This window comes from Falco peregrinus, chromosome 15 (genome assembly GCF_023634155.1).
Source record: "Falco peregrinus isolate bFalPer1 chromosome 15, bFalPer1.pri, whole genome shotgun sequence".
In the NCBI taxonomy this organism is placed as follows: domain Eukaryota; kingdom Metazoa; phylum Chordata; class Aves; order Falconiformes; family Falconidae; genus Falco; species Falco peregrinus.
Window position 1 is genome coordinate 3222588 of NC_073735.1, and position 27671 is coordinate 3250258.

The 27671-nt window shown below is 51.8% G+C and overlaps 1 protein-coding gene across 2 annotated transcripts in view; it reads left to right on the top strand.

Moving 5' to 3' along the window:
- Positions 1-1972: 1972 nt before the first annotated feature.
- The window catches only part of OPCML (opioid binding protein/cell adhesion molecule like), a 305368-nt gene continuing 279669 nt past the window's right edge, over positions 1973-27671 (top strand). For both annotated transcript variants that reach the window (XM_055819433.1, XM_055819435.1), the window contains exon 1: positions 1973-2218. In XM_055819433.1, coding sequence (XP_055675408.1) covers positions 2158-2218 — 61 coding nt within the window. In that variant the 5' untranslated portion in view covers positions 1973-2157. The remainder of the gene's footprint in view (positions 2219-27671) is intronic.

The following is a 27671-nucleotide window of genomic DNA, read 5'->3' on the forward strand; positions in this document are numbered from 1 at the left end:
CTAAAGCCACGAGAGATGGGTTGCCTTCAGCAGATAATGTGAGAATACAGTTGAGTTAAAAGCTTTTAAAAACTTGTGGTTTATTCACGTAGAGTAGGAAATGTAATCGAGATTAATGGCTAAAAGCCAGAGAAAGTTTGCCTTGATGGTGTGTGCTTGGCTCCCACCCCTCGCCGGGGGAGGGTACCCCCTCGAGAGCATGATGGATACAGCACTGTGCGCTGAAAGCATCATTCCTGCTCCTTCTGGTGCTGCTTCGTATGAAAATAATGCGAGGTAAGAGGTGTGTGCACGGAGGGGGATGCGGTTGCCGTCTCTGTGATTAGTCTGTGTCGAGCTGCAACAAGTGGGTGGGAGAAACATGGGGAAGACAGGCAGCAGGGGAGGAAATTATTAGGGTTTTGTTGGCTGGGATTGGATGCGAGGTGTTTGGTAGCAGATAGGAGCTGGAGGGCCCCGGCACCAGCTCTGTAGCAGCTTGGGGGAATTAATATTTGCAGCCGGGTGTTTGCAGATGCGTCGTCCTTCCAGGAATCATGCATGCCTGATGTGGAGCATCTCTTTTTCCAGACACTCTCTGAGACGATGAATTTAATGCAAAGAAGAGTCTCGAGGGAGGAAAGTCCAGGGAACTGATGTGTCCTGGGGGACCAGGGATGGCAAGAGGATGCCCCAGCAGATGAGCACAGAGCCTAAGGCGAGAAGCAGGATGAAACCCTGGGATGGGAGCGGGGGGGGTGGAGGAGTTTGTGACCTCTGGTACCAAAATGCTGCAGTGGTTTGAGAGCTGGTCATCCAAAGTATTGGTCCAAAAGTACTCTTGGACCGGTCTGGAACACAAAAAGAGACCTTTAGCCCTGAGTTAGAGGGGAAAGAGATTGTTATGAGTAAAACTAAACATCTTAATTTTTCTTTAAGCATTAAAAAATGCTTACCATTTATTTTTAACAAAGTTGCAATTAATGTGAAATAAGAAACATTTTTTTTTGTTTAGAAAAATATCAAAAATACGCACTATTTCTTTGGAAAACTTCTCTTTGCAACCTTTTTATTGGCAGTTCAGCAAACTCAGGCACTAGCTGGCAAACACTTTGAGCTGGGGGTGGCTGTAGGAGGGTGGACGTGGCAGGGGCAGCAGGTGGAGAGGCAGGAGGCAGCAGCTGCTGCCATGTGCTGGGGATGGTTTGGGCTTGGCAGGGGCATGGGAAGGTGGCAAGGCAGGTCTGGGGAAAGCAGGGCTTGGGGGCAAGCTGTGGCAGCCTGGAAAGGGAGGATTGCTTTAGAGAGCCTGAGGAAACACTCCTTGGCCTCGGTGGGAATGGGATGGTATCGAGCAGCGGGTCTGCAGGAGCAGCTACCTGGGCTCAGCGTCCTTTTGGGGCTCTGTGAGCCCGCTGAAGGGGAAAAAATACAGCTCTAGTTGGGATGCACAGAGAAGATTGTTTCTCGGTTTCAGAGATTTTGTGCGAAAAACACCCACTCATGCTAAAAAGCTTGGATTACCCGCTGGTTTGCCTCTCTTGGCAGTAGGCAGAGCTGCCGGTGGCTTCCCGGGGAGGGGGGTAGAGCCCACAGAGGGGCAGGGGTGAGCCAAGGGGCTGAAGCCTGGGGCTGCCCACCCCCCCCCGCCCCCCGTCAGCTCCAGTTTAGGGACAAAAAATTTCTGAGCCCCTTTGCAGGCAGCTGGTGCACGAGGAGTCAGTGGGACGGTGCCCACCTCTGTGCCAGGCTGCTCCCTCCGTCCCGGGTCCTGCTGGCAGCCGGTGCTGGCAGGGATGCTCAGGGGGTCAATGCCCGCATTTAACTCCCTGGTTGCAGAAGGAGACCCGCAGAAGAGCAAGTGTGCGTGTGTCAGTCAGCATCTTGAACCAATGGGTGCCTGGTAGGAGGTCTACTTTCCCCCGTGCACGCACTGAGCCTGGTGTTCCTTCTGCTAGTTGTGTGTGTGTGTGTGTGTGTGCGCGCGTGTGCAAGGAAAAATCGGAGACGCTGACTGCCTGCTCCCGTTTCTCTCCCCCTCTCTCTAGCTCACTAACTCAGTCTCCCTCCCTCTGCAAACATTGGATTTAAACCTGCTCAGAATTCAACGCAGACGAAAGCAGCGGCGGCAGCAGCAAGCAGCAAGCAAATCAGCCGCTAGTCTACTGCAGCTTCAAGATGTACCATCCTGCCTGCTGGATCATCTTCACGGCCACAACTGCTCTGCTCTTCATCCCAGGTAGTGCAAAAAAGCTTTTTCTCCAGGGCATCGGGAGGGTATCGGCTGGCAGGGTGGGAAAGCCGAGCAGTGTGCGTGCATGGGGGACCTGGACTTCATGCACATTGCGCACGAACGCACAGATGCAGGCAGGCAGCGAGTTGCTCTGCAGCAGGGAATTGCCAAGTGCTCCCAGCGAGTGGGGTTCACACAGCCGTGCCCGTCCCCCGTGGCAGGGCTGGCCCCCCGGGGGGGCACCCAGCCGCAGGCACCCGAGGCGCTGGCACCTGTGGTGGGGGCTGGTGGGGGTTGCACGGCAGCCCCCAGGCTGGGCAGAGTCTGTCCCCCCAGGCAGCCTCTGGCTGTAAATGATGTGGGCACGGAGCTTTTTCCCCTTCAAAGTTGGGCACCTCCTGTGCCCTCCCTCTCTCCTGAGCCGTCATGCTATTCCCTGTGCTCCCCCTCACCCCTCCTTCCCCCGATTCCTTGCCAGGCAAACTCGGGTGCCTGCCCCTCACTCCCTTTTGCGAAGTGAAAACGAACCCCCCGACCCGGGGGGGGGGACGACACGGACGACCGCATCTGGCTGCGGCAAAGGTGCTGCAACCTCCATGAGCCGAGCAGGTGGCCCCCGAAGTGTGGGTTGGCCTCATCCCCGTGGCTTGGGGGAGATGCTGGGTTTGGATCCAGCGCTGGCTCTGTGCTGGTGCTCCGCGGGTGGGTCGTGGTGGGGCAGCGAGCGCAGCCCTGCACTGCATCCGTAGGGAGGGAGCGATGGGGGCGGACAGCGGAGCTGCACGCGGAGGGGGGAAAGTCGTCGGCATTTTTTTTCATGATGATGTGCACTTTTAGCAGCTGAAAAGATTATGGTCCCTGTGCAAGCAGATGGGGACTGAGTGTCAAGGCTCAGATCCGATCTTAACCCAACATGTGTTTTTCGTGACTGTCAGCGAGAATTATGTTGGACTCAGGAGGGCAGGGAAAAGGCACGGCTATAATTTCTGCAGCTTTCCATGGTTTAGTTACAGTGCTTTGCTGTGCAGGGCTGGGATGTGTGGGAAGAGGATGAGGCTGGCGGGGGGGAGGTTAGCTGTGTCACAGCTGGAAAACAGCTCGTTCCACAGCTGTGATGAACATGAGGGGACTTGGGCTAAAACTTGCTTGTGGAGACCCATGCCGTGGGACACCCACATCCCGGGGTCCTGTGGCAGAGCCGTGCTGCGCTGCAGCCCGAGTGGCCGGCAGGTACAAGAGCCCTGGCAGGGGACTGGGTACCACTGATGCTCCGTGGGATTATTGCAGGGGGATGCGATGTGTGTTAGCCCTGGGGGGGCAGCGCATCAGTGGAAGACCTCTGACAGCGATGCCACCAGCAATGCCTTAAAGCAAAATGGTGCACCTGTGGTTTAGCACGTGAGCACGAGAAGGATGGCACGGCTGTGTGAGCTGCCCGACTTTGCTGAATGCAAGGGTTTTTTTATTGAAAATACTGTCTTGAGCAAGGTGAGGTGGGTGTGCCTGGCACGGGGGCAGCTTGCCTCACCAACACTGTGCCAAGCAGAGCGTTGGGTCTTTCACTCTCTTGCTAGATGAGGTTCCTCTGGGTTGAAATTGCAAAGAAATGGAGGCAAGGCAGCCGTGCAGGTCGGATGGGAGGATTGTGACACTTGATGGGCTGTCATCAAGGTGTCCTTAAGCTGCAGGAGCTGGCAGAGACCAGAGCGTTTGTGGTTTGCTGGTGCCCTGCTGCGGTTTCCTTGAGATGTGGCTGGTTGGCCCCAGGCCTGGGCTAGCTCTGACATCTGTGTGTGCCAAGGAGGGAAAAGGCCCGTGCATTTAAGCCCCCAGTAACTCGGGAGAGGTTTTTTGATCCGTACGTATGTGGTTGTAGCTTTCCTTTCTTATTTCTATTAAGCACCAATATCTGCTTTGGCTTTGAATGTCCCCTGAGCCAAACCAGCCCAGGACTTTGCCCAGCGGGGCTCAGCCGTTAATCCATCAAGCTGAAACCTACTGCCTGCATTAGAGGAAGTATTCCAGAGCACTGGGCTGGCTGCTGGGCGCTCTGCCTTCCCACCCCCACGCTGACCACTTTCTGCCTTGGAGGCTGGGATTGGAACATCTCCTATCCTTTTTTTTTTCGCATGGCTTGCAGAGGTTGGGTGTTTTCCCTCCCTGCCCACCCTGGATTCAGCACTGCTGTGGGCTGTAGCACAAGTCACGTTGGCAAAGTCCCCCTGGATGGCACTCTGTGCAGAAGGAAATCAAATGGTCCCTGCCGACCCTCGGAGCCTGCACCTTCTCAGAGTGGGTTTTTTGGGCTGATTGTTATTTGCAAGTGTAATCCCACGGGTTTTATGCAGGTGACGCTCCCCTGGGATATGCAGAGGCAGTTTGTGAAGTGTGAACTCTTTCCCTCTCCATTTTTATCTGAATCCTGCGGGAGTTTCGCGCGGGGTGGTTAAAGCGAGAAGGGAACCTGCTTTTAGAAGGTGTAATTAGAGTGAAGGAAACATCACAACTTGAAGGCTCCTGCAGAAAATAGCATTGCAAAGTTATTATTAGTGGTAATAGCTTATTTGCCATTTTTTCCCTCTTTCTGTTGCTCCCACTTGTGTTCTTCCCCCCCCCCCCCCTTACTTTTGTTAGGAAAGATGCGTTTTTCCCATCGGGGCTCATGTCGTCTCGTTACCAATTCACTCTTGTAGAATCTAAAGACATGAAAGGTTAATGCAATAATGAAACCCTGACCCCTCTGGTCATAGATAACGTCTTACTCTGCAGCTTTTTATTTCTTTGTAAGACAAGTTTCCATCCAAAATAATTTAGAAGGCTTAATGCTATTGTCATCTGGTGCCTTGGGGGAGGTGAGTTTCTGGACATCAGTTGCTTTGTGAGGTGGGCTCTTTCTGATGGGAAGGATGCTGAGGATTTTTAATGAGCCCAGAGCTGCACAATGGGGAGGCAGAGGGGGTAATTTAATTGTCAAGCTATTGGCAAATGCTTTGAACTGCAGGGCATTTTGGGTGCTGTTGTTTTGAGATGTACCAGGGTGGGCTGTAATGCACTGGAGAACGAATTTGGGGCAAGGGGGAGTATATTTGGCTAATCTGCAGTTATGGTGTGACATCATGGCTCTACAGGTGGCAATAATCAATGTGCATCAGCTTCTTCAGACATTTATATTGCTGCCTTTGCTGGCTTGGCAAAATGGCTCGTCACGGCAGTGGCTCCTTTCAGAAGTCGGAAATCTGGCAGTGCAGGGCAAGACAGCTGATCTCGTTTTTTCACTGCTCCTGGGCATTGGGGTCAAGAGAAAGCTTGCAGAGCTTGGAGACTACCCCAGTGCCCTGCCATCACCTCTTGCATCTGGGACCTGCTTTCTGCATCCCCCTGGAGACTCTGGCTGTGCCACCCCTTACCTCCCCTGCCTCATTGTCACGTGGGCAGCCTGGCTTTGGTGGTGGCTTTAAATCCAGTCTAAAGTTAAGAAACAGAAATTGCAGAGGGTAAAAAGACTTTTCCATCCTTTCCTAGCGGGGAGCCTCTGCTGTGGGAGCACACTTTTCCTGCTGCCACCATGGCCTGTGACATGGCCATCAGCTTTCTCTAGTGGGGGATGCTGGACTGGTGGAGTGCTGCTGATCCCTACAACTAAGCCCAAGAATAAGTACCTGGAGCACATTAGTTCTGCTTTAGTGTCATTTCAATATGAGCGAGAGGGACTTAAGGGGATTTTCTGTGCTCTTCCAAAAGTAGGGATAGTAGTGGGTAAGGTACTGCAGCCATCCGTCCTCCATCAGTCAAAGATGCTCAAGAAGAGGCCCCAGCAGGATGGGGAGCCTGCACCGGTGGGTGTCAGCTCAAAACCATTGCCTGGTCTTCCTCTGCTTGAGGCTGGGGCTCTAGTTTCCCTGTCAGAGGTTAATTCCTCCATCCCCTGGCTCCTGGGACAGGGAGAAAGCTGGCGCTGGCCTTTTAGAGGATGCTTTGTTTCTGCTGGGGAGGAGCAGCCCTTGCTCTGGTTCCCAAATGACGTGGGGAGGGAACATGGTGGGAGAACAGGCACACACAGCTTTTGCTCCGTGCAAATGCCCACGGCACAAGGTTTTGGAACAATTTGCTTTGGGGACTGTGGGTTTTGGGGCTGCTGGCTCCGGCGGCTGCCTTCCAGCATGCCCCAAAGTGGTGAAGCTTGCTTTGGGTTTTCCAGCAGCTTCTCTTTGACAGCATCTCCTTTGTGCATTCACTAGTTGCAGGCAGCCAGGTGGAGGAGCTTTTGCTGGTGCAAATCCCTGTGAAAAACTGCAAAAGGAGAAATGTTTTGAAGGATACCAACGGGAGCTAGGTGCCTTAACTGGTGCCTTTGAAAATCTTCCCCAAAGGCTTGAATATTTGGTTATGGCAAATTTTGAGCTGCATAAACAGCTGTGTTCGTATTTTACACTTGAATATGCAATTTGAAGTTTGCACTCTGGTTAGAAACCAAAGTCGCTGGGCAAGGAGCAGGTAAGGAGGCTGCTGGGGCACTGTGATGAACCCCGACACGTTCCTGGGGGGAGCAGGAGGATCCTTTTGCTGCAGTCAGGTAGAAGAAAACTTGTGATTATTTTTTTTTCTGTAACATCCTTTATGACCCTGTGGTCAGCCTGGGCTTTGCAGCCTTGTCCTTTTTCCCTCCCAGCTTAGGCAAAGCTGGATATTAGCTCCCATTCCTTCTTACCTTCTGGGTTGAGCGTTCCCTGAGATGCTCTCGCCTGCTGGCATGTGCAGGATGGGGAATGATCTCAGCTGTCATGCTTCTCCTTTTTGTTTAAACTTAAAAATAATAACAGCTTTGCTGCAAATCTCCTTGCCTCCTAGTCATCTCTCCCTTTCCCTAATGAAGGCATGGTACTTATAATTACCAATGCGGCAACAGCACATACAGAGGTGGCTTTGACACTTGCTGCTCAGTGGGTGGGTTTTTCCACGGAACTCCTCTTTGTTTCATGCTTAGAGGAAAGAAACACTGTTTCTCAAAAGCTCTGGACTGTATTATCACCCTCTAAGGGTGACCAAGCAAGGTGGCTTGCTAGGTCCAGAAAGGCAGGAATGGCAGGGGATGCATCACCCTTGTGAACTGATGATAGCACGAGCCCAGGTAGCGTGGGGTCCGGTTGAGTGGGATGTTGGAGCTGGTGGGCTCTCCCTCCAGTCCTGGCTTACACTCGGAGGATGTGGGGTGACGGAGGGCAGTGGTTTGAGGCACTGGTTTGAGTTGGTGGAGGTGGTGGGCTTTCCCTGGCAGGGCCAGGGAAGAGTGTTTTGCAGAGGAGGTGTCCCTTCAAGACCACCTGAAGCAGGGGGTGGGTGCACGGTCGCAGTAAGTAGGGGGTGTGGTTTCAGGGGATTTCTGGAAAGGGGACTTAGTGCTTCTCACTGATCTCCTGTCCTGGATCTGTCTCCATGGGCTGAATTTCCTAGATGGACACATCAGCCTAAAGCACTGAGGCTCAGCTAGCTGCAGAGAGCCATTGGTGCCTCAGCATCGTGAGCAGCCTCCTCCTCGGAGCCGTTCTGGGGAAGCTGGACCTGTTGCCTGTGCGTCAGAATCATGTGCACGCAGAACACATGTGAGATGAGGCAAGGAAGGGGGAAAAAGAAGAGTTATTTTTAGATTTACTTTTCTGTGAATTCAGCGCTAGTGAAAAGTGCTGGATTGACAGCTCTGGAGACTGAAGTGGGCTGCAAACCGCAGGGAAGGGGTAGCCCAGCAAAACTCCCTGCAAGCTCCGTGCTTCAGGATGGGATGCAGGGACTGGACCTCATCAGCTTCAGACTGTCTGGACAGCAAAATGATGGGAGGGGGTCTGCTGTGTTGAGCAGAGCTGGTGCACCAGTGGGGTTTTATGCAGAGGATACAGGCTTCCCAAGGGGCAGCTGGCTTTACCTGTGCTTGATGTGACTTCATCCTTCATGGCTCACCCCATGATGAGCTTCTCGCAGTTCCTCCGCCACGTGAGGACCAGCTGAATCTGCAGCAGGAGGGCTTGGGCTTCCTTCTGGTACAGCAGGACTGTTGCCATTTCCACTAAGCAAATTGCCCAGGCATGTTTCTTCCCATGCTCCCTGCAGAGCTTGGAAGAAGAGGTCTTCACCACTGCCCTCAGAGCAGCTCCAGACTGGTGAGACTTGGGGGGAGCCAGGATGCTCATGCCCCACGCCGTGCTCTCTGAGCAGCGTTCCCCTGCTGTCCCCCTGCCAGCCCATCGCCTCCTCTCACTCAACTGTTTACTTCTGGCTTTTGTTTCCTGGACTTGTTGCTATGCATGCGGCATGTGGAAGGAGCTCCAGCGAATATAGGCCACACTTTGATTGTTCAGCAAGCTGGAAAATGATGATTATAATTTTTGACAGAAGGGAAGGAGGGGGAAGGAGATCTCTGTGCTTTCAAATCTGCTCTGTCATAAGCAGGATCTTGCAAGGGCCTTCTGATGACTTCTTCCGCCCCAAAGGAAATGGCGTTTGCATAGCAAGAGGGGTTAGAGGAAAAATTTCTTGCTTTACAAGGACAAACCAACGCTTCTTTCACCAAGCTTTCCACCTTGTGCGGCAGTCCTGTCACAGTGCATAAGCGAAATCTGTTTGGTGTTGGCCACCGATTGCATGGGAAGCATCCAAGAGAAACCTGGATGCTGCTAAAGGAACCTCCATCCCTGTTAGAGCAGCGCACGGGGCACGTCCTTCATGGTGCAGGGCTGCCTGCAGCAGCAGCCCTAGGGGACATGCGTGTTCAGTCCCTTAAAGCCAGCTTGCACAGAGCATCCTGGAACTGGAAACGAAGCCTGAAAGACCCCATAGACAGCCCAAACAGGCAGCTACATCTGGGGTCACGTCACGAGTGGACCTGTCTCTGCACATTTGTGCACGGCGGCAGAGCCCACGGAGACCTTCACTGCTGCTGCTCTGCCCCTTCCCGGCTCGGCAGCCCAGGTGATCGCCACTGACCTCAGCTGCACGGTCCCTGCTGGGTCTGCCTGTTTATTTATTTTATTTAATAGCGTTGGCTAATTTCCACCTTTTTTTTTTGTTTGTTTATTTTAATGCATTCGCTTATAATGAGGCTAATGACATTTAGTCTCCGTGGCGGTGCATTTTAATTTGGTCACTGAAATGTCAGCGCGAGGCAGCAGCCTCCTATCTACCCGCCACAAAAGGCACCACAGACAAAGGGCCTCTGTCCCCGGCTGTCCCTTGCCCTCCTTATCTCCTGCCTCCCAGGGACGGGCCAAGACATTTGGCAAAGCCACCCTCCTGCCGTCCCCTCCTTTGCTGGCACCAGGGGAGCGGGCTTGGCCGCTAAACGCTGCGAGGATGAAAGGCGAGGACTGCCGGAAACACAACCTTTTGAGGCGAGCCAGCGCGACATAATTAATCAGATGTCAAAAACTCTAAGCAAAGTTAGCTTTGATCGGCAGGGAAATCTGTCAGATAGGTCGTTCTGATGCCTGAGGTGCTTTTCTGTCTCTCTGCCCATCCGTCTACCTTGTCACCTCTCCTTTCCGGGGCTGGGGTGGCAGCCTCCTGTAGCCGGGTGGGACCTTCCAGCTTGCAAAGCGTGGACCAGCATCTCCTGGCCCTCACTGGGAGCGGATGGCAGGGCTGGTGCTGTGGGATGGAGCAGCACGGGTGGGTGCACCTGAGCCCCTTTGCTGAAATGCCACGGGCGCTGCGGGGCTGGGAATGGGACAGTGAGGAGGGGGCTGGGGTAGGAGGTCCATGAGCCAACAGAGGCATTTGCAGAGGTCAAGATGGTCAGGTACTGCAGTGTGAAATTGGAGAGGGCTCTGGTGCAAAGTCGGGGTGTCAGGAGCAGTCTAAACCCCAAGGGAGGCAATGCGGAGGTTGCAGGTGGCTGCACTGGAGAGGTGGCAACTTCTCTGCATTGTGTTGTACTTGAGTCCTCTCAAGATGTTGAACCTTAGAAGCCCAAACCGTTTTGCTTAAGAATGAGTCCTTTTTTCTGCAATCTGGGTCCAAATGCTGCTGAATTTGATCTATTCTCCTTTGATCTGTTCCTCCCTCTCCATTCTATGTACCAGGAAGGGATGAAGATTAAAGTTTGCAGCTTCTGAGCAAACTGGGTTGCTCATCACTGCATGATACCCAATTACCTGCTGATACTTCAGGAGTGAGAAGGTATTGATCCTGCTTGGATTTGAACTTCTTGAACCAAAGACTCTGGATATTTCAAATCTGCTGCTTTAGGACATGCCATTTCCTTCGGGAATCAAAGCGTGATGCCGGCTGTGTTTCTGTGCTCCGTGGTCCTCGGGGCTGATGGGAGGCTGGGTCTGTTGTTCCTGCCACATGGGAAATGACCAATAAATGATAAATAGTAGCATCTCTGCTCTCCAGGGTACAGGAGGGGTGTGGATGTAATGACTTCTGTGATGTACATGAGGAATATCTCCATTTAACTGAAAATGAGTCCCCAGAAGCTGATTTTCTCCCCATGTGTGGGCGGTTTTCTGTGCCCTCTCTGCACACCATCTCTTTGTGAGTGCTGCAGAAGCGCCTTTGGCATCCCCCGTGCCTGCCTTCCTCATGTCTTCTGCTGCCTGTCCTGTTCCGAACTAGAAAGAGCCTGTCAATTCAAAATAAAACCAACAATTCTTCCAAAATTATCCAGTGAGATGAGGCCTGAGGGACTGGGTTGAGACATTTATTATTGAGACTCGGTGGTATCAGGTCTCACTCTTGCGTAGTGGTTGTTTCCAGTAGATTTTAAAACACTTCACAGAGAAGAGAAATTTCATTGTCCCTGTTTTTGTAGACAGGGAAGTCAAGCAATAAAGAGGGAAAATGACTTGCCCGAGGCATGTGCAGAGACATGTGTTAAAAGACGTGTCCTCGCTGTAGCTCCAAATCTGAAGTGGAGGTTTCTGCACATTTTTTCCTTGTGAAACAGTGAGTTTTGGCTTCCTCCTTTGAGAAACACAGGAGAAATACTGTGAGATCAAGACATCGGGTCCTAAAATCCCTGTGCTGGGCTGACACAGAGCTGGAGCATCACGAGGCTCTTGGCCTTGCTCTTATGTGACTGTCAGAAGGACTGATGCCCTGGTTTGTGTCACCGGCAGGAGAGGCTGTGCCACACTTCAGGTAGCGATGTTTGGAGGTAGGAAAATGCAAATTCATGGTTAGCAAGAGACTTAGTCTGCCTTTGTGAGTTGAGGAGCACCCTCTGCTCCTCTCGAAGTTGGCGGGAGGGCAGCACGTGCTTGATCCCCCCGGCCCTTTCGCTCCTCATCTCTGCCTGGCTTCCCCCAAAGTCTCATCTCAGAGCTGGAACCGGGAGATGAAGAGAAGAAATTCCCAAGCAAGCTCTTCACTCAACCCTTGGGCTCCAAATGGAAACGCTCTTTGCGATGTAATGGAGACCGTGCCCTTGTCCTGGTGATGCTGCCCTGCATCTGCTCCGTGCGCTGCAGCATCCGCTGGCCGCTCCGAGGCTGATTCAATGCCTCTGCCAGCCTTTCCGTATCCTCAGGATACTTTGTCTTTATAAAGTAGCAATAAGCGGACAGTATAATATATTTCACTTTTAATAAGGTGTTGCCAGTTGCACACACTCCACAGAGCAATTAGTGTCAAAAGCAGCTAAGCAATGGCGGGGAGCTGTAATTCGACTGTTTACTGGGTTAGAGGATTTATGGGCAGGCGTTGGGGGGAGCCGCGGCCGCAGCTTGGCTGGAGATGTGAAAGGTTCTGTGCGCTGGCTTCAAAACCATGTGCCTCCGAGATGCTGAGAGTCCTGCCAAGTCGTAGCAATTCTTGAGAGAAGCCTGAACTAGCCACTACTTTGTTTTGGTGGCCCCTCAGCTCTGAGGCTTGGGAGGGAGCCTTGGAAAAGGGGATGCTGAGCCTGCTCAGATGAGGCAGCCAGCTGGGTGGTTGCCCAGATTTCGGATGGGGAGGACCTGTTTGCTTTTTGTGCGTTGGCCTGGAAAGCAGAGCTTTGCAGCGCGAGGTTCTCATCAGGGAAGGGTTACATCCTGATCAAAGGGAGACCCTGGGCTTGGGCGGTCCATGGACCTTGGGCTGATGGAGGTGGTCTGACCAGCCAAGCAGAGACAGGATTGGAGAGGGGAGTTTTCATGCCTGGGGAAGGCTTTTCTGCGTCGTTCCAGTCCTTGAAATACCTGGAAGTATCCAGACATGATAGGGACCATACCCAGTGGTGCTGCTTTGCATGAGAGTAACCCCATTTTCTGTCCTAGGCATCTAGAACTACTTGCTTTAGTTTTAATTTTTTTTTTATTTATTTTTTTTATTTTTTTTTTTAGCATTGGGGCATGTCGTGCAAAGAGCTTCAGTGAGCTCGGCCCAGAGGGGTGCTTGTCTCTGCCTCCTTCCCATGAACTGAACATCCCTGCTTTTGTCTGGGGACTCTCTGATCATCACAGGTTGTACTGTGCAGCAGGAAGGCAGTTTTTATAAAGACTGTCCGTGTGTTGATCTCTCCACCGAGGCAGTCAGCTAAATGATCCTGCCAGAGCCCTCCTACCCAGATCTAACCGGGCTCATGCTGGTGCTCAGGGCATGGGTTTCCAGAGGCCTGGCCCAGCAGTCCTGGGCTGGCAATAGCTTTGTGGGTGGACAAAAAGCAGTGTTATTCTGAAGAGGTGGTGTGGATGGAGGTGCCGCTGTGCCTAATGGTAGCGATCGGGCTGCAGATGCTGCAGATTCAAGCCGGCCCGGATCTGCCGCGGGGAAGCAAACTCAGTTTGTGTCAGATCTGTCGGATCTGATTTCGGGGGTTTGAAATCAGCCCGTTGGGGAATGCATGTGAAAGTGCTGGTGTGCAGCCGCTAACGAGTGAGGCGTGATGCCAGGGATGCAGTGGATGGGTTTTGCATCCCTGGGTTCCAGGTGCCTTTGGCTCTGCGCACCTGAACCTGCACCTCTTGGGGTATCCAGCATCCCAGCTCCTGGGGCAGCCCCTCTTCCCAGGCGGAGCCCTTTGCCTTCCCCCACAGAGGGAACAGCCAAAGCATTTGGTTTCTGGAGTGAGCACAGGCAATACTGAGCCCGTGCCCATCTGCTCCCCCTTTCCCACCCCCTGTTTCTCAGTTCAATAAAGTCCCAGTCTCTTGGGTTTGTTCTCCGAATTGAAAGCCTTCCATTTTCACACCTCTGTAATTGGTGCTATCTGTTGAGAGAAACTCTGCAACTCCAGCCAGCCAAGGTCAGGAGGAGCTGAATTGAATTAAAAGGAGCAGAAATTGGTTCGAGGTGGGCAGAGGGCCGCAGGGAGAACTATGCAATTTCTCTCCTCGGGGCTCCTGATGAGCAGAGCGAGCAGCAGCTTCCCATCTCAGCCCGCGGGGGGCTGACATTGGCCCACCCACACCTTAATCTGCACACCGAGGTGGGCACCTCTCAATTGAAAACAAGCAAATGAAACCCAGCATCTCCTCCTTTTATCTGGTCAGCGGGACAGGGCTCTGCTCCTCTGGTTCCTTGGCTAGGATGCTGACAACTGTCACTGAAATGACCTTGCGGTGATTAAATACAGCAAGAAATGATGTTTTTAATAAAAAACTAGAGCTGTGATACAAGCTGATGGCTAGGAGATTTAAGATGCTGTGCGTTAATCTTACCTGTAAGTCAAACCCAAGTGGAAAACCCCTAGTGCTGTCGGACTGAGTTAAGGGTGAGCATCCTGGTGTTTGCATCACAGGTCCCCAGCTCAGTCTCTGCTGACTTAAGTTGGTGTAAAACCGGAGCAACTTCAGCCAAAGCTGGTGGGATACAGCCCTGTGGTAGAGATGTGGCTGCAGAGTATGCTGGGAAGTGCCATGGTGTGGAGCTGTCTTAGGGGAGCACATGTGACGCTTATAGCTCTTATAGCTATATCTTATATCTTGGAAATTTTCCGCATCTTCCTCCACGCCCTTCCCCCCCCCGACCCGGAAAAATATCTGTTTCTTCACTCACACAATGTATGAGCACTCTTTGTTTGGCTCTGGAAAGTTTGCTTGTCTGGAGGATGCTGTTTGTAGGAGCAGGAGGAGACTCATCCCAGGAAGGGAGTGCTGTGACCTCCAGTCCCTTATCCCTCAACCCACACAGAGCCTTTCTTCCCCAGGCCAGGCTGGGCTGGCTTTCTCTTTTGGAGCTCCTCTACTGGGTGTATAATTAGTGTTTGTAAGGGATTTGGCCCCAGGTCTTCCCCAGCCCAGCTAAATGTCCTTGGCTCTTCAGAAATAGAGCCGCTCTCGCTTTGGTGCTGGCTTGGTGAGTATTCAGAGTAGAGTGGCTCCAACAGGGTAGTGCAGAAAGGGGGAGACGTTTCAAATGGTGAAATTTCAAGCAACAAGGGAACAATTTTCCACCCACTTCTGAGCTGGAGCAAAGCCCTTCCAGCCTCTCTTTCTCTCGATCCCCAGCTGGGCTGGCACGGGGGTTATACCATTTATTAGAAGCAGCAAGAAGGCACGTGGCCAAGGTAGCCTTGGAGGATGCCAAGCTCAGTACCTCGGCTGCCCAGCTGTTTGGAGGGTGTGCTTGGAGGATGTCCCCAGCCCCATTTTTCCCCCTAAGGGACTCGGTGCTCGTGGCCTCGCTGTCCCTTGCTTCCATCTTTGGGCAGAAGAGGAGCCACTGGCACGGCTGCAGCCGGCACAATGCCCTGCGACCGCCCCGGGCCCCAGCTCTTGCCTCTCTGGTAATTTATACAAGAGCAAGCTGATGTTCCCTTTTAAATTGACAAAGGCAGAGAATGGAGCCCGGGAAGCCCTCTGACCCCAGAGCCCTGGTCCATGAAAATTACAGCGCGTTTCCTCTTGATGTACTTGCAGTGGGGAGATGCTGGTTAATTTGCCAGGACTCAGAGGTGACCTGGGTTTAATAAAGAGGATTAATGGATTTGAGCTAAAGGTCTCGGCTGTTTTGAGCTGATAGCCTTCTCCTTCGAAGACACTACGGCAAGGCACGGCTCAGCCTCTTGCAGGGAGAGGCGGAGGCGGTTTGCTTAAAGGCGTGTGCTGCTGCGCCGGCAGGTGATTTCCTTGGGGGTGAGTTAGCCCCGACCCCATCTCCCCAGGCACAGGCAGTGCTGCTGTGAGGCTGCCGACGTGCCCCATCTCCTGCCTGGCATTGCTGACCCTGGAGGTGGCAGTGGAGCAGGGAGGCTGGTGCTGCCCTGGGATGTCCCCTTCCTACCTCCCGGAGACGTGTGCCGTCTCTTGCGGGGGACACGACAGGGTGGCTGAAGGCAAAGGGTATGGCAGCAGTACGCAGACCTTGTGCTCAGCCTTTTGCTCCAGTTGGAGGGTTTGGTGCTGAACTGGGGCTCAGACCATTGTTCCTGCAGCTAGCCCCGTGCCTGGCTGGTTTGGGTTAGGCGATGGCAGCAGCGCTGTCTGGCCAGCGCGTCCCTACGGCAGTGCTGGTTTTACTGAGACAGGTTTGTGTTTTGTGTCAAGTCCGGCACTGCTTCCCACAGTGATTTACACTCTTCCCTGACCCCTCGGGGAGGAGAGGCAGGGTTTTAGGGATGGGGGATGGCAGGAGACAGGCAGCAGGGAGCCCGGGAGCAGCAGAGGAGATGGTTTGGCCCAGGGGCTGGATGTCTGTGCGTTGTCACAGCGGGGTGTAGGGGTCTGGGTAGGATGGAGAGGGACTTTCTTGCCTGGGGAGGGAGAGAGAGGAGAATGCACATTTAAGGTGCGGTGTGGGGGACAGGTAGGAGCTGCACAAGGGCAGTTTGTCTCAGCAGATTCATGCTGCCCTCCCTGCAGGCAAGCTCCAACGTGCTGTTCTCCTAAGGGTTAAAGACGACCCAGGGAGAATGATCCCAGGGCTGTCAACACCTGTAGCAGGCAGGAGTGACAGGCCACCAGTGGCCATGATGGGGAAAAGGCTGGGGTGAGCCACTGCCATTCCCCCAGCTCTGCCTTCTCTCTTAATGTTCCTAGCGCTCAGAGAGCAATGAATTCCCCGTAGCATCCCGCTCCCTGGCCCTGGAGGCTCTGGCAATATTCCCGTAATAAGTGGAGTACTTTGGACAGGAGCAGCGAGGGACTGGGCCACGTTCCCTGCCGGGAAAATGCATGCACGATCAATGCAATCAACTTACCCTTCAGGTCCTTTTTGGGTTGGATGGAAGAGATGCTCTGACTGAAACCCATTTATTGAGTAGAGAAGGTGCAATGAAATTGCAAGCTGTAGCTTTTACCAGCTCCGGCTTCTGCCTTGTCTTTCTCTTATCCAACAGCATGCCTAGTATTATGAAGCATTATTCTCTTAAAACCCCATTTCTCCTCTTTTCAGAGGGGTAAATAAGCACCCAGCAATTCATCCTTTGCCAACCACTGGTAGAAGTGTTCAACAAGAGATCCTGGCATGGAGCTGGGTCACCTCTAAACTATTATTTGTCTCTCTAGAGCCGGACACTGACCTCTTTACCCTGGTGCTCATCAGGGAAATCCAGACAAACTATTGCCTTGCAGAGTTGAGCGTGAGGTCAGAGCCGAAGCTGTTTGCACTCTCCTCTCAACGAATCCCACAGCTCTTTAGGACAGGGAGTGAAGGTATTAAATGTATTGTGGAGAAATTAAGTACGGGAACCTGAACGAATGATTCAGCAAATGTACTTGAATGTGATGCTCTGTTATGATGGATCCTGATGTGCTGCTGGATCACAGCTCCCAGTGGAAGCCCTGGAGGGAGTTTGTAGGGGTGTGCATGGCTGCACAGACCCCAAGAATCATTAGGAATGAAGCCAGATTTTGTCCATCTGAGCACGTGTTTTGGTCACTTCAGGCTGATGCTGGCTATTTTTTTGTCTGAAAACTGTATGACTCATGGGACATTTTCTCCTTTATAAACAGGCCTGTTTTCAAGGCACTGCTGAAATGAAAAAAGAGGAAAGAAAAAAAAGAAAATGCGAGTTTGCTGTCATTTAATCTCTGGCTCTGCTCCTACTAACCAGCCACCACAGAGCTCAGTGCAATAGCCTGTCTGGCAAATAATCTGTAATGCTCACAAGTGGCCAGGGCTTGGGTTTTGTCTCCCATCTGCTTCCTCCAGCAGCCTAGCAGAAAGCAGCATCACCCTCCATACCATCCTCTTCCTCACATGGAGTGAGGGCGGGCTCCTGGCAGCGCTGCGTCCCTGCTGACCGTGATGAAGGTTTTCTGATGTGGCATAAGAGATCTGGCTAATGGCCTTGTGCTGGGTTCATTTACCCGGGGGGCTGGGGACCGAATTTAGCTGTGCAGTGGTGGGAGGGAAATGTCTATTTTGGTCAGTGACGGGGACTTGTCCAGCATGCAAAGAGGAGCACTTTGGCTCCGCAGCCGCTTCCCGAGGCCGCTTCCCAGGAACACCCTGGCTTTGGATGCAAAACGCCACTTTGCAGTCAGGTCAGGTGCTTTGCCTGGAGCTGAGCCCTGCACCGAGCTCACCCCGCCGCGACCTGGGGGTGCCGCAGCAAGGACCCCCCCTGCGCAGCGAGGTCTCGCAAATGAGTCAGGCTGCATCAGGGCTGTTGCCTTCATGCATTCAGCCTGCATTGCCTCCCCTCTGCTCCTGCCTGGAATTTATACCTGAGATTGTCACGGATTACCGAGCCTGGCGGTGGAGGGATGCAGTTTGTGGGATGGAGCTGGGCAGAGCATCCCCAGCTCTGGCGCTCGCCTGGGTTTTGCCTGGGAAGTGAGCGGAGCAGCTCCGTGGTCCAACCCTCCAGCGCGGCTTTTCCCAGGATAGCTCTCATCCCGGGCACCAGGCCTAGCGCGAAATTGCTGTTCACCCCTGCAGCAGGAGATTTAATTATCATTAGCTTAGCTTGCATAGCTCCACGTGGTGTCGTGCAGCTGCAAGTTTATCTGGGCCTTTTAAAAATCCAGCTGCAATATATTAATTTTTTTTTTCTTCTCCCTTTCCTTGTGTTTTTGTTCTTTGCCTTTTACAAAAGCTTTGCTATCTGATAATGTTTTGGGCCACTTTGACGGCCAGTGACCACCATGCATACTTGGAGGGGGAGGAAGATGTGTATTTCAAGGAGACTTGCAGCCAGGCAGCAATAGCAACCCATGGGCATCTTGACAAATGTGCGAGTCCCCTTCCCGGGGCTTGGGCAATTTTTGCAGTATTTTATGTTTATTTTATAGCCTATCAATTACACCGGGGAAAGAAAAGTCAGAAGTGTTCAAAGATAGCCTTTTTCTTGCAGGCAGGTTGTGAGGAGGAGTCAGGGTCGTGGTGGGTGTGGGAGGAAGGGGAGACATCCCCGGGGAATTTCCCTCTTCTGGTTGGAAAAGCCAAACACCCCAAATTTCCCACATTTTCCATTTTTTTTTTTCAAGGCCCTGGCAGCCCACGTGATGGGCTGGCAAATAAACAGTCCAATCTCTCCACAAAACCGCTGCCTTTTAGCAGAAGTTTTAGCATTGAGCAGTTTCCGCAAAATTTTCTTTTTTAGCCCCAAATTGTTTGTTCCCACTGCAAAACTACTTTTACTGGGAAATCCTAGGCAAGTCTTCATCCTTTGGGCCAAATCCCTGGTGCGGTGATGTTTTCCCATGGCTTTTCCCATCCATTCCCCACCTGCCCCACCCAGCCCTCAAAGCAACTTTCTCCCCATTGCCAATAAAGGCAAACAAAAATTAAATCTATAATTATCATTACTAATTCCACTTAATTAGTCACAAGCCAGCAGCCAAATTGGCTTTCTCATAATTATCAGATAAGCAGTAAGCACATCTCATAGATTATAATTAACACTGCTTAATTAAAATCTAATATACATACACCCTTTCCTCAACATATGCCTAATTGGGTTCACAAACAGAATGGGTGTGAAGCCCCCATCCCCATCACTCCCCAAAAGGTTCGTTTGATGCCATTTTGCGTTGTTAACGGCACGTGGGATGCTCTTCTTCGTTTGCTTTAAAACACCTTGGCTGGAAGGAAGGCGTCTCCCTGATGCATGATGAACTCGCACAAGATACTCTCCCAACTTAACTATTTTTTATTATTATTGTTATTGCTCCAGCTGTGACCTCGCCATAATCCCCCGTCTATGCTGGGCTCTGCAATAATAAAGCAGCTTGAATAAATTACACTTTCAAAGGCGAAGGCCGGATTTTGGCGCTGAGCTCTGGAAATTGATGTCTTTCTTATTTCCTTCTTATTTTCCTGAGTAGGGTTGGGAGAGGCTCCGAGGCTGTAGTCAAGCTTTTTGCATAAAGGGAAACTTACCCCTTTGCTCACACCCTCCCTGGCCTGTACGGGATGCTCCTGCTGGCCCCTTGCCCCTGGGTGTTGCCACAGGAATGGTGGCCATGTACAAGGAGGACCTTGGTCCGTGCCAGCGCTTGGTTGAAGGGTTGATGCTCACATGCTCACATGTGACGGACTGCACGCCGGGGGGCTTTCCCCCCTGCTTTCCCTGCATTTGGTGGGGGGGCTGCAAAAATGCCCATGGGTGGGGAAGCAGGGTCTGAGCCAGCTCTGCTGTCCTCGGGGAGCCACTGCCTGCCTGGGCATCACCAGGGGCCACCGAAGCTTCCGTGTCCCCTCGCAGGTGGCCTGAAGAGGTGACTTGTGAGCGGGGTGCCGCCTGCCAGTGCTGACGCTGCCATTGCCTGACCTTGGGGCAATAATTACATCTTGTTCCCAGGTAGCTGCACCTCCCGTTTGCAGAACAGCTCTCACCTATATGGCTGCCTGAGAAAAGCGGAAACTACTGATAGTGCTGATTATTAATTAGATCATTTGCCTGCCAGTTTTTGCTGAGCTAATATCTGACTGGAGGGTTGATTCACTGTGGGAGATTTGCAAAATGTGATTTCCGTCTGAGAGATGCTGAGCTGAGCTCCTTGCAGTCAGGATGGAGGGTGGCTCCATCTCCAGGACTTAGTCTCCAGTCCTGGAGACCCCTCCTCTATGCAGGGCAAGAGATGGGGCATTGCTACCAGAAGCACCAGTTTTTGGTGCTGTGGGGCTTCCAGATCCAGAGCATTGTGGCTGTGGGTGATGCAAGGGCATCCCACCGCTCCGTGATGAGCTAGTCTCGAAAGGCCTTTAATGCGGCGGCTGCAGAAAGTAAAGGCTTGGCACGTGTTCTGGTGTCGGGGGAGGATTTGCGGATTAGAGACGTGTAATTGTATGTAGTGCATGACAAAACAAAATAAGTGGCAAAAAGAACTCAGTCGTATTAAGAATTCAAAGCAAGCGTTAAGCTTTTTTACATTAAGAAAAAAAACACCCAAACGCCAGAAAAATGTGCAAGGCAAAATCCCCTTTCCTCTTGGCAGCCTTTGCTCTGCGTGCTCCCCCTCAGCTCTTGGCCGCTGTGAGGTGCAGCCTGGGTGGGGGATGGTGAATGGGGGGTGCTCACCATCCATGGGAGAGAGAGGGGCCAACCACTTCTGAAAACTTTTCCTACCCAGGTGCCAGACTTGGATGGATTTGCTGGCCGGGGAGAGATTGCATTTGGAAAATGAAGGTGAAACACAGCTGGGGGTTCCTGGCTGGTTTTCCTGGTGATGTTGGCATGCCTTGGGAGAGCCAGGTGCCTTGAGCTGGCAGGGAGGTCCAAAGGCAGTTGCAGAAGGGGCTCAGCTGAGCTCCCTGGCCCATGCTGCCCCTGCTGCCGTGCAGTCGAGCATCTCAGCAACCGGTTGCTTGCAAGCTTTTCGCTAGACCCTGCGAGGCAGCTGGATGCTTTTTTCCGTGGGGATTTCTCACCATCATAAGATCTTCCCAGATTAAGTAAATAATTTCACATTAGCTTAATTAAGTCTAATAGACTCATTAGTTCACTCTTTGCGCGTGTTCCCAAGGGGTGATGGCCGGGAACCGTGAAGAGTTGCTGCAGAGAAATCCTGTGGCATCTTGAAGGCAGGAGCCGGCAGTGGGGAGCTCAGTTCCTGGTTGGAGGCTGGCTCTGGGAGGTTCAGGAGTTAAAAATTCACGTCCTTGTGTTGGCTTGAGTCATGAGCAGGTCTTTCCTGCCCAAAATGCTGCTGGATTTTGGGCCGGCTGATGGCTTAAGCGTGGCCGGTGTTGGTGGTGGCAGTGTCCCAAGCAGCAGCATGGTCCAGATGATCCCCTGGTGTCACGAGAGCCTCCGTGTGCTTGGGAAAACCTCAACCTGCATTCAATGTGGTCGCACCATAAGTCCAGTTTGGTGGTCCCATGAGGTCAGACTTCAGAATGAATTTGTTAATGCTTTTGCAGCACTTCTGTTATTTCTGCCTGATGCTGGCTCCATGAAACCCAGAGGTTTTCCAAGCCCACCATGCTCAGAAGCATGGAGGAGAACAGGGGGTCCCGATCTGATGGTGGGGTTCGGGTGGTCCCTCTGGCTGTTGCATGGGATGGCAGGCTGGGGCGGGGGTGGGGGGGCATGGAGTGACTAGTGGGGGCCAGATGTTGAGCGGAGTAGCAGATGTGTGGGGAAAAAGGCTGCGGCTTCCCCGAACAGAAGGTGATGGGGAAGGGAGGGAGCTGATGGGAGCTGAAATGTAGGTGTATGTGCAGGTGCTTGCCAGGGAGGGAGCGGATCTGTTCGCACTAAAGGAGGATTATGGCTTTTCTGTTACCTGCCTTCCTGGTGGTGTGTGATACCGAGTTATACTGCGGTGCACAGGACGTTTTTGTGATGCATCTTGAAGTTACATCAAGGGCATTGAGAGCATATGGATAGGTGACCTCTTTTGGCATTTGCATAAACCTAAATAAATAAAATTGAGAGAAGAAGGCAGGGACCTGCGGATCTCTTCATTCTAGTGGCATGTTTCTATCTCCTGCACACAATGCTGAGGAGCGGAAAGCACAGGAGAGGGAGGTAGACATCTGGTTTCCCTTTCAAAAGTGTTGCCTGTTCTTTATTTATAAAGAACTTATTGTATTTAAAGCCAATACTCATATCTTGTACCAGCAGAAGAGCAGAGATAGGTGGATAGATTAGAGGAAAGTGGGTTGTGCATAGAAATGGGAGTTAATTTTCTGACCCTGGAGGAGTGAAACCTAGCTGAGAGCTATGGGGTGGGTTGTGGGTTCCTGGTGGTATTTTGCCTTCAAAAGTAGCATGAGAGGTGCCTGTCCTGGCCGGAGGGATGCTGCAGCACAGCGTGCCCGGTACCATCCTCTCTCCTGCGTGGCGGAGGGTCAGCATGCAGTGCAGGGATGGACGGTGGGCCAGCAGCAACCCTTGGGCGCCAGAGGGGGCAACTTCTGCTGTACTTGTGTTTTTGAGACGTGTGCCTCTGGATCCCACCTGTAGCATTTCTCTTTGCCCCATGGCATGGCATGGCATGACACTGGATGGGAAGCAGGGTTTGGTCCTGGCCGTGCCTCAGCTCCAGCAGGGATGGGAATGGGAATGGAATAGATTAAAACGCTAAATATACCCAGCAGAAACCAGCTGGAGCTGGTGGAAACCTCAAACGTATACCTATAGAAGAACACAATGTTTCATCTGTTTTGTTTTATTTCACAAGAAAAATCTTCACAGCCCAAACTGTCACTTTGGAAATAATTCGTGGCTGAGGATTTCAACACCCACTCCAATGATATTTTATTCTGACCCTAAACAAAATCAATAGCTTTTTTTTCCTCCTCCTTTTTCTTCTTCCTTGAGAAAACAGTATTTTTCAGCTCAGTGGCAGAAGAAAATAGATTCTGCCCAGTGTTGTTAAAAAGATATTATAACCAGTGTCTCTGGAAGTGTAAAAAGTACATGATCTAATATGTCTGAAGCAATTTTGAAAGGCTGCTTTATTTAGGATAATGGAGAAGCAGCAGTAAACCTCATAATCTTCGCGGATAAAGAGTACAGCAGGAGGGTTCAGAGCTGCAGCTTTCTGCCCTGGCTTCTTTTTTTCACCTGTCAGAGCCAGGGTTCAGTGCTGGATGAAGCGCAGCGAGGCAGTGGTACCCACTGGCAGCTAGAGAGGCTGGTTGGGTAACACTGGGGGTGGGGGGTGGCTTGGTGATGGTGTGGGGGGGTCCTGCTTTGGGTTTGTAAAGTCCCCGCGGAAGGAAGGGTGGCTCTGGGGTGCAGAAGCATCTCTGGGAAGGTTTAAGGCAGCAGGGATGCAGGGTGGGGGGTATCTCTGGCACTGATCTGTGTCGTTTCATGTTCCCAACCTCTGAAAGCAGAGAGGAGCCTTCAGCAATATTGTTCTGTTGGTTGCCTTACTCGGGAATTACAGAAAATCTTGTTTGTCAGAAGGGAGGCAGGGGAAAGGGAAAAAAAAAAAAAAAAAAAAAGAGGAGTCTGATGAATTTTAAAATAAATTATAAATTATTTTTTTAATAAATTATGAATACATTTTCTCTGTCAGGATTTGAGACTCTGCTCTGATCAAAAAGTTTCCAAGTGTGTTCTCTCCCTGCTTACTCAAATGTAGATGTGTGCATTTCTGCTCCTGATTTTATTTTATTTTATTTTGATGAATTTTTTACTCCACCAACAACAAATACTTTGTTTGTTCTTGACGGGCACCGAGGGAGAAAACTTTTGAAACCCTGCTCAAACACTTCACTTGCAATCAGGGTGAGTGCTGAGAGGATGCTCTGTGCTGCTGCAGCCCCTCCAGCGCTTGGACAGGGAGTGGGAGGAGGCAGCATGGAAAGGGGTGTAGAGGAAGAGGGAGGGTGGATGGACCTGGTGCAAGGTGGGCTTGACATGTGCCATCAGCCCTGATGCGAGCCGAGTTTTTTTGCGGTGTGAAAGCAGTTTCTTGAAGATCTTTCCAAAGACCTGAGGTCTAAATCCCTTGAAGAAATGAGATCCAGCGAGTGATGCTGCCTGACTGGGTGGGTAGCATCCTTTTGTCTCCACGCCCAAGCTTCCACGTGTCCAGGTTTTGTGTCCACGCCAGGTTCTGTATCTGCTCCGGCTTTTGCTGCTCAGGTGCAGGCACCCAGTTCCTCACCGACGCTTTCTCCTGCTGCCACCCAAAACTGCTGCCCAGCAGCACGTCCTAGGGCTGCTCGTTGGACTGGAGAAAAGGGACTTTATTAGCCTTCCCTTCAGAGGATGACAGGGGCAATCACTCTTGTAGATTTTAATTAAAATGTTTAATTAAGCACAGTTCTAGCAGGCAGAAAAGTCAACGCCAAGTCCTCAGACTTGGAGTTAGTGGAGGTGGGGGAGAGGAGGAGATGGGCACGGAGGAGATGCATTAAGCTGCTGGTTGGTGACGTTGTAGGACTTCTGTTAAGAGCGGGCAGGAGGGGCAGGAGGGCAGGAGATGACCGCGGTTGCAGTGACACGTGTCTGTGCTGGTTATTGATTTCTCCCCGGTGCCAGTTAGAAGGGAATGGCAGCTTCCTTGGATCTCCTGCCGTTGTAGGCTGGTTCTTTGCAGACTTCGTAGTGGCTCATCTTCTTCAAGCTGAGGTGGGCTGCAACCCTCAGGTCCCTGTCAGCAGCTCTCCTGCTCAGCTAATCCCTTCCCAGCCTGGATCAGGCTGTGGGATTATTCTATCCCAGGTGCTGAGCTTGGCACTTCTCCTTGCTTAATGTCACAGATACTCTCCAATATTTTGAAGAACACAGCTGCTCCTGTAAAAACAAATCCCTGAAGTGTGTTAAGGTTTGTAAAACTCATTTCCAGCGTGGAGGTCCCAGGGATAACAGTGCCTAAAAGTGGCAGAAGAGCCAAGGCAATGACTGGACTAATTGGCTCCTGTTAATTGTACTAGGATAAAAAGAAGATAAGCAAGACAGGACCTGTCTGTGCTGGATTTGGACTCTTTTTGCCTGTTGCATTGGAAGCACAATGTAAGTACATCCATGGCTTTAAATAAAAGCGTCGGAAACCAGTTCCTGAAGTAGGCTGTGGGGAAGGAAGAAGGGGAAAAAACTCCATCAGTGCAACATACAGCCTTTCTCCAGGGAGCAATTACCAGCCTGAAAAAAAGCTGTTGGTGCTCTGCTCCCTTAAACGCCTTTCTGTGTGTGTGCATCCTCTGCAGCTCCCTTCCCACTGGTCCCCAGCAGCAGGTACAGGAGGAGCCGCCAGCCTGGGAAGGGGCCACCCAGCTCCTCCAGAAACCTCCCCAGAGGTGCGGAGCACCACCGCACCTCCTGAAGCCTTACCCCATTCTGTCACCTCTCCTTAGACTGAAAGGGAAGGGAAAGGCAGGAGAGCCCAGTGAACATGGGGAGCTGTGGGAGGTCTCCAGCCTCATCTTGCAGGTGCCCTCCTTTTATAACAGGTTCCTGCCGAAGCTCTCCTGCTGCCTGCTGTCCCTCACTGCTCGGCATGGGGTGATGCTAGCCCCCCTGGCTCCTTATAGTGTTTTTCCTCCCACTACAAAGCTCCATTTTGGCTGATCCATGTGAGGCGGCAGCTATAACCCCTCGTTCCTGGCCCCCTTCTGTCCTGCTGCAGGTTGGAGCCATCCTCACCTCATTCCCAAGATATTTCTGCCATGAAAGGACCACTTTCTCACAACATGTGGCCAGGAAGCCCCATGTCTGTTAACTTCATTAATACCTAATGGATTCCAGCCATTTTCTTTATTTCTAAGTGTTGTCCCTTAATAGACACTGCGTGTCCTCGTGTGTCTTGTCATTGAAGGTGCTGCGTTAAAGCTCCATCTCTTTCTTTCAAGCTTTGGGGAGGGGATGCTCCTGGGAGGGTTGGGCTTTAAGACTTCTGTGTTACCAGCTGTGGGGTGAGTAGTCAGTTTGAGGGTGATAGTAGTAGCCTCAGGGCTGGTGGCCAGCATTATGAGAAACTGAGAAGCTTCTCAGTAGTAAAAATAATAACAATAGAATAATTATCATTGAGAAGCTGAGATTGCAGGGGAATAGGAGGACTGAGAGGAGCAGAGTTACGAGCTGAAGAGCGACATGGTCTTGTTATCCAGTTAACACCTCGTGGAGCTGGGGACCGTTTAGTTCTGGCTAGCAGGAGCCGCGGGGTGAGCAGACGAGGGTTTCACAGCTGGTGGTTCGGTGTGAAAAGCCAGGGTTCACCCCAAGTTGGGAATGCAAAGTGCCACCACCGGTTCCCTGCTTAGCGTTGGTGCCGAGGTCGGCCTTCTCCATCTCAGAGGCAGGCTCCTCTGCTTCCCCTCTCCGTGGCGATCGCTGGAGTGTTTATTTCTCTGATTAATGAACTCTGCAAATTAACCTCCACGCTGCTCTATAATTGCTATTAAGGCTTCAAAAATCACTTAAGCGTTTCCGGCGCTTGCGAGCCCATTCCGTTTGGCTGGCCAGTGCGGCATGCTGATTGCAGGGAGATAGAGCCCGTCTCCTGACCTCCACGTTTACAATTAATTATTGCATTCGGCACCCAAATTACCCCTGGTCTCCACGTGCTCAGCTTTATCTCTCTGCACACACGGGCTTGGCTTTTAATTAAAGGCCCTTCAAATTAAATGAAAACAAATTCAATTATTGCCTCTCATTGGAACAGCTCACCGCAGACTCCTAACTATAATTCTTCTATGGAGAACCTGGGGAACACTAGTCTCCCATAATCCAGTCTAACTAGATTTGCCTGGTCTGCTATTTCCTTATCATCAGTTGAGCTGTTCTCTTGCCACCAGGTCAGACGTGGGCTTGACTTGCAAAGGAAGCAGAGTTTTAAATGGTATTGTCCTCTCCTGTCTGCATCTTCATATCATTGCCCTTCAAGGAGAAGATGCTCTTGTATGCTGTAGAGGGGTGGGACCATCATCGTTAGTCTTCATTTGGGCTGCAGCGGAAGGTAGAGGAGCCCCCAAGTGAGGGTTTAGCCTCCTTGGTGCTGGATACCTGACTGCCAGGCGGTGGGATGGTCCCTCACCCAAGGGGACTGTAGTGTTCAGAGTTGTTACATTGGAACGTGGAGTCCTCCAAGCCGCAGGTCTTCTCAAAGGGGCAAGTGTCTCATGGGAGTAAGGGCAAAAATTTTCCAGAAGTGTTGTGACTCACATTACTGTGGTTGTGAAAGCATCATGAGTAAGTATTATTTCTGATGGCCTTTAGTATGGGCAAAAACCAAGTGGCTGAGAAGGTTTCAGGGCAGGTGGACACCTTGGGAGAGTTGGACTCAAGCGAGGGTTCTTGGTTGGAGATGAGCTTCGTTTAACCCAAACAGTGTCTTCTAACTCCTCGGTGCCTTTTCAAGTATGTTCTTGCCTCTCCTTCTGTAGCTCTCCAGCCAGGGTTTCTTACCTAGCACAAGGTCTAGCTGGTCCCATGCTCTAGTGATCCCCTAAAAAGTCCTTGCTTCTCTCTCATGTGGAGGAGAGAGAGAGAGAATGTAGCTCTGGCACCACTCTGCCAAGTCATATGATCCTGATTATTATTTTTTCTCCCTTTGTGGATTTTGTGCCATCATCTGTGCTGGCAGGAGCTGGCAGGAGGGACCAGCTCCAGCCTCGCTGATGTGGAGGGGAAAACCATCCAGCATGCAGAGGAGGGGAAACCAAAGTCATCAAGCATGCCCAAAACCCAGAACGA